Below are 6038 nucleotides of genomic sequence, written 5' to 3' on the forward strand. Positions count from 1 at the left end.
GAAGATCTGCTAACTCCCAAGTCTGATTTTCAAGCAGAGAATTCATCTCCTCCTTCATGGCTAGCTCCCACTTGCTTGAATTTTCATATTGCAAGATTGCTTCATAACTCTGAGGTTCTCCACCATCTGTCAGCAGAATGTAGTTCAAAGTCGGAGAATAATGCTGTGGAGAACGTCTGACCCTTTATGACCTGCGAACTGCAACTATAGGCGTAGACTGCTCTGAAACTGACTGTGGAACAATAGGAGTGGATGCCCCGGATCCACTCTCCTCGTCACCTGCATCCCTGTCCTGCACTGTGACCTCTAGTAAATCATCAAACTTTACCAACTCAGGTTCCTTCAGTGTTGTTTCAGAAACTGTATTGGATTTGTCCTTCTACATAACATTCTCATTGAAAATCACGTTCCTGCTCCTTATAATCTTCCGACTCTGATCATCTCAGAAACGATATCCAAATGCCTCATCTCCATAGTCAATGAAATACCACTTCCTTGACTTAGCCTCAAGCTTATTACGAGCATCAAGATTAATGAGAATATAAGAACGACAACCAAAAGTCTTAAAGTGAGAAAATTTTACCTCTTTCCCACTCCAAACTTCTTCAGGTAATTCACAGTTTAATGGAACAGATGACCTCCTATTGATCAAATAAACTGCAATACTAACCGCTTCTGCTTAGAAAGTAGGTGGTAGTCCGACGTGCAATCTCATGCTTCTAGCCCGCTCATTAATGGTCCTGTTCATGCGCTCTGCAACACCATTTTGCTGTGGTGTTCCTGGAGTGGTCTTCTCCGTTCTGATTCCCTGAGCAGCACAGTACTCCTTGAACCCACCATCAATGTACTCACCACCATTATCAAACCTCAGACATTTTAGCTTTAAGCATGTCTGTCTCAACCAGAACCTTCCAAGTCTTGAACACACTGAATACATCAGATTTATACTTCAAGAAATAAACCCATACCTTTCTGCTGTGATCGTCAATGAATGTGATGTAGTAACGAGAGCCTCCAAGAGATGCCACTAGAGAAGGTCCCCACACATCTGTGTGTACAAGATTCAACTTTCTTGCCTTTGGCATTTTGCCACCTTTCAAGAAACTGACCTTCCTCTGCTTCCCCATAATGCAACTCTCGCACATGCTGAAATCAACTGACTTCAGTTCTAGTAGAGTAGCTTGCCTCTGGACTCTCTGGACTGAAGTACCTTCATACCTCTTTGACTCGTGTGACCAAGTCTGCAATGCCACAACTTTGCTGTGCTCTCTGCAACAGTAGTATCAACACTGTTAATTGAACAAGTAGTCATATATAACGTACTTGTTTTTTTACCCAGAGCTTTCTAGGTGTTATTTGAGAAAAATATTGAATGTCCACATTCATCAAGCTGCCCAACAGAAATGAGGTTCTTTTTCAGTTCAGGAATGTGTCTGACCTTTTGCAGAGTCCACTTGTTGTTATTTGGAAGTGCAATGTCAATATCTCCCATTCCTACCACATTCAGAGCTTCTCCATCTGCTAGATATACTTTTCCAAAGTCACCTGCAACATAATTCCGCATCAATTCCCGATGGAAAGTTGTATGGAACGAAACTCCTCATTCCAGTATCCAATCATCAACAGGACTATGAATTGCCAGCAGTAGTGCATCAAGTGATTCTTCAGCTACCACATTCGCACTTTCAATCTCCTTCTTCTTAATATTCCTGCAGTTCCTCCTTATGTGGTCAGTTTTGCCACAATTCCAGCAAGTTACTTGTTTACCAGACCTTGACTTGCTCCTGCTTCTGTTCTTTGATTTTGATATTCCCCTATTTGAGTTCCTGTCAAGTGATCTCTCACTGGAATCAACATTTAGTGCCGAACTCGAACCTGAGATCTCATCAGAATCTTTTATCAGAATCTTTTCTGCCAAAATCAAATCACGAATATCTTCAAATTTCAGTTTAGATTTACCTGCAGAATTACTGACAGCCATCCTCATAGCTTCCCAGCTATTTGACAATGAAACCAACAAGATCAGTGCACATATCTCATCATCAAATTCAATTTCCACAGACGATAATTGATTTGTGATGGTATTTAAATCATTCAGGTGTTGTACAACAGAGGTACCTTTCGCCATCTTCAAATTGAATAACTTCTCATTAGATATACCTTGTTATTCGCCAATGGCTTTTCATACATACCTGACAGGGCTGTCATAAGATCTGCAGTCGTCCTCTCCTTGACGACGTTGTGTGCAACGGACCTCGATAAGGTCAATCAAATAACCCTCAAAACCTGTCGATCCAACAAATTCCATTCAGTCTCATCCATTCTTTCAGGTCTTTTCCCTAATAATGGAAGATGGAGTTTCTTCCCATAGAGGTAGTCCTCTATTTGCATCCCAAAATATCTGTGCCATCGAACTTCTCGATCCCTGAAATCTTCATTTCGTCTGTAGCCATTGACTCTGATACCAGTTTTTGTGTTGTTGTGATATATTTGAAACGATCGACGACGAAGTGAAAAATAGCACGAGAAAAATTTACACCAGAAAAGAACACACAGATTTACGTGGTTTGACAAATTGCCTACACCCACGGAGTTGCAGAGGATTTTACTAATTAAGGAACTTACACCAGTCAATCACCTCGACTTACAAGAGGAATCTCTCACTCTTCGTTGCTCTCTCTGTTCTTCTCTCTGAAGAATAAATACGTACAAGAGAAATAAACTCAATTTCTCTTCTGTCACAAGTCACCACGAAGAAGCCTAGAGAGAACAATCTTCTTCTTTCTTCTTCCTTCTGCCGCAAGGAACTACTTCTTGCACTTCTCTTCCTCTGCCTCGAGGAAACTTTTCTCTATCCCGAAGAAAACCAAAGAAAAACACCGTGACTTCTCGTTAAAACTGAATGAGAGCCGCGCGAAGCTTTTTATCGCCAACAGGAGGGAGCGAAGGGTCGATTCACGAACGTGAGCGGGAGTTGGCGGGAGAGGTTCCCGACGAATCGCTGGCGAAGCGACGGAAAGCTTCGCGCGCGCCAGTGTGCGGAGGCGGGATCGCGATCTTCGCTATCGGGAGAGCGAGAGCGGGACGTGGTTCGAACCGGGCTCCAGCGCTAACAGGAGGATGACTGGCAGATTCAGAGGTCATGGAATAAAAGTGGAAATAGGGAACTAAGATATCTAAATCCTCAGATATGCTTCGAAGGTCTAAAAATTAAGCTGCCAGAATACTAGCTAATGCTAATGACGGAGCTTCTTCTATGCTTACAAGTAGGAGTAGGTCCATTAAAATTGTTTAATTCACTAATTTGGAATGTTAAGGGCATTATAAGATGTTATGTCTCTAACAGATTGGTGAATCAATGTAAGATTCACAAAATCAAATGTTTTGCTTTATTAGAGCCTTTGATATCTCTAGATTATATTCCTAGAGCCGTTAGAAGATTGGGAAAATATAATTATGTCCATAACAGTAATCTTAAGTTCGGGTTTCTTCAGAAACACAAATTAAAAGTTAAACTGTTAGTGGACAATTATTAGTTTTTACATTTAGAAATCTTTTTTCTGAAGTTAACGTTCAGTTCACTTTTATTTCAATTATGGCTGAATTTGGGGGTTAATAAAACTCAATTTAATGATCCATGGACAGTTGAAGGAGATTTCAATTTAATTGCTTCTCCTTCAGACGAAAAAGGAGGAAGGACACCATGTCAAAGAAATATAGTAAGGTTCAAGGGTAGCATTAGGGAAACAGGTTTGTTTGAAGCAAGAGTTTATGGTTGAATCTTTACATGGCGAATAGGGAAAATATTTGAAAGGCTTGATAGAATTTTGATTAATAAAAAATGGATGGATGAGTTCCAATATACTTAGGAAGATCACCTGAATAGAACTGCTTCAGATCTCAATCCGTTACTCTTGAAGGTTAGTGAGATTGAAAAGTTAATTGTTAAATAGTTCAGATTTATTAATGCATGGGTTAAACACACTAATTTTTTGGACTCTATAAAGGAGCACTGGAACTTTGATATTTCTCATCATCCTTGGATTATTCTTTGGGAGTTACACAAGAAGAGGGTAAGGCACTTAAAATATTGGAATTCAGAAACATTTTGGGATGTCCATAAAAATGTGAATGAAGCTGAGCTAGTTTCCATATTAGAAATTGAATTTATTAATGATGAGGTGCAAGAATGTGATCTGATATGGCTTAGAATTCACTTATGGAGGCAAATCAAGTAGATATGGATTTCTGTGAACAAAAACTGCTCATCTTAGCCATAAAGAAGGAGATAGAAATAACAATTTCTTTCATGCTTGTATTAAACAAAGAAAGGAAGAAAATATAATTCTTAAATAAAGGAAAAGTTTGGAGTTTGAATAAAGTCACAGCAACTTATTATTGATAGTTCTATAAATAATTTATAGGAGTTGTTTAAGGAAAAAACCAATTTCAATGAAGAACTGATTCTGATCTTATTCCTATAATGCTATTGCTAATGATCCTAAATTATCAGAAGTCCTAAAAAATGTTGAAATTGCATATGCTTTTAAAGAGATTGATATTGATAAAGTGGCTGGCCCTGATGGGTTTATAACAGCCTTTTATGTTCATGACTGGGAGATTATAAAGAAAGATGTTATACAAGCTGTCCAATAATTCTTTACAGGTTCAATTCCACACAAGTACAATAGATGATCCACCATAGTTCTCATTCCTAAAGAAGGGGTAAAGGATAAGTGGTTGAATTTCTGACTTATAAGTCTTACAACTGTTATTTTTAAACTCTTTAGCAAGATTATAGTTAAGAGATTGCACTCAAACAACTAGCATATGTGGAAATTACAACAAGCTTTACCTGAAGTTATTGTAAAGATTATTTCTAAGATTCCTATTGAGAAAAGTTTGTAGGATAGACCTTAGCACAAAACAACTTAAAACTATCTCCTAATTGATGCTATTTATAAGGATTTGTATGGGAATCAAACCATAAATAAGGGTAATCTTAGCTGGAACAATTTCATGAAACCTTCACAATCCTTTTTTAGTTGGATGATGAGGTTAAAAATCCTTCCAGTGGATAATCTTCTCAAGCTAAAGGTCCGCCGTTTTCCCTCAATTTGTCTACTTTGTAGACAAGATGAAGAATCTTTCTCACATATCGATTATTTCTGCATGTGTACTTTAACTGTTTGGAAGTGATTTTGTTGGCCTTATGGTATTTTTATGTCTATCAATGGTTATGCATCAATGAAGCAATATTTGGCTAATAGGCATTCCATTGATTCGAATTTTGAGTAGCTAAACTTATTCTATACATTTGTCGCTAGTTGATATGGATGGAAAGCAACTACATGAAGCATGAAGGGAAGCTGCACTCTACTGAAATCCTTTAATTGTAAAGCGCTTTAATGGAATAAATTTATTGTGGGAAATCAATTGGGGGGATCCAGGGGCTAGAAAGGAAACCCAGTTTGTCAACTTAATCGGGTGGAGTGGACTAAACAGAAATTGTTGAAAGGTAAATGTGGATGGAAGCTATAAAAAAAGAAAGCTGGAGTTTTAGGGACCACAAGGGGAAATATAAGATTGGTTTTGTTGCTTCTGTTATTCCAATTAATTCTCATTACTCTGAATTGGTGGCTATTTTGCACAACTTATTAATTGCTAAAATATTAAGAGTTTTCTCTTTAATTATTCAGGTGGATTCTTTGATCACAAATCAAATATGTGTTGGACTTATTGCCTGTTCTTGGTATAATATATTAATTTGGAGAAGGATTTTGGTATTATTACAGTATTTTACTATTAGATGGTCTCACATTAGTAGAAAAGCCAATGCCTACTGATCTCTTGCTTGGGAGCGGAAAGAAATAATGATGTATTTAGTCAATCTTATAGCAGAAAGCTTTTTCTTCTATTTTTGGGAGAACTAGTTGATCTTCCTCATGTTTGAGTTTCTCATTGAGCTTTATTTGTTGTATTTTTCGAACTTATTAATAAAGCTTATTCGTTGCTTAAGATATATATATATATATATA

The 6038-nt window shown here is 37.7% G+C and overlaps 1 protein-coding gene across 1 annotated transcript in view; it reads left to right on the forward strand.

The window, feature by feature from the left end:
- LOC110032941 (60S ribosomal export protein NMD3-like) overlaps nt 1-5346 on the forward strand; it is a 24415-nt gene extending 19069 nt beyond the window's left edge. The window contains exon 2 of the mRNA XM_020736735.1: nt 5328-5346. Coding sequence (XP_020592394.1) covers nt 5328-5331 — 4 coding nt within the window. The 3' untranslated portion in view covers nt 5332-5346. The remainder of the gene's footprint in view (nt 1-5327) is intronic.
- Nucleotides 5347-6038: the final 692 nt, after the last annotated feature.

The sequence above is a fragment of the Phalaenopsis equestris genome, unplaced genomic scaffold, assembly GCF_001263595.1.
Source record: "Phalaenopsis equestris unplaced genomic scaffold, ASM126359v1 Scaffold001063, whole genome shotgun sequence".
Classification (NCBI taxonomy): Eukaryota; Viridiplantae; Streptophyta; class Magnoliopsida; order Asparagales; family Orchidaceae; genus Phalaenopsis; species Phalaenopsis equestris.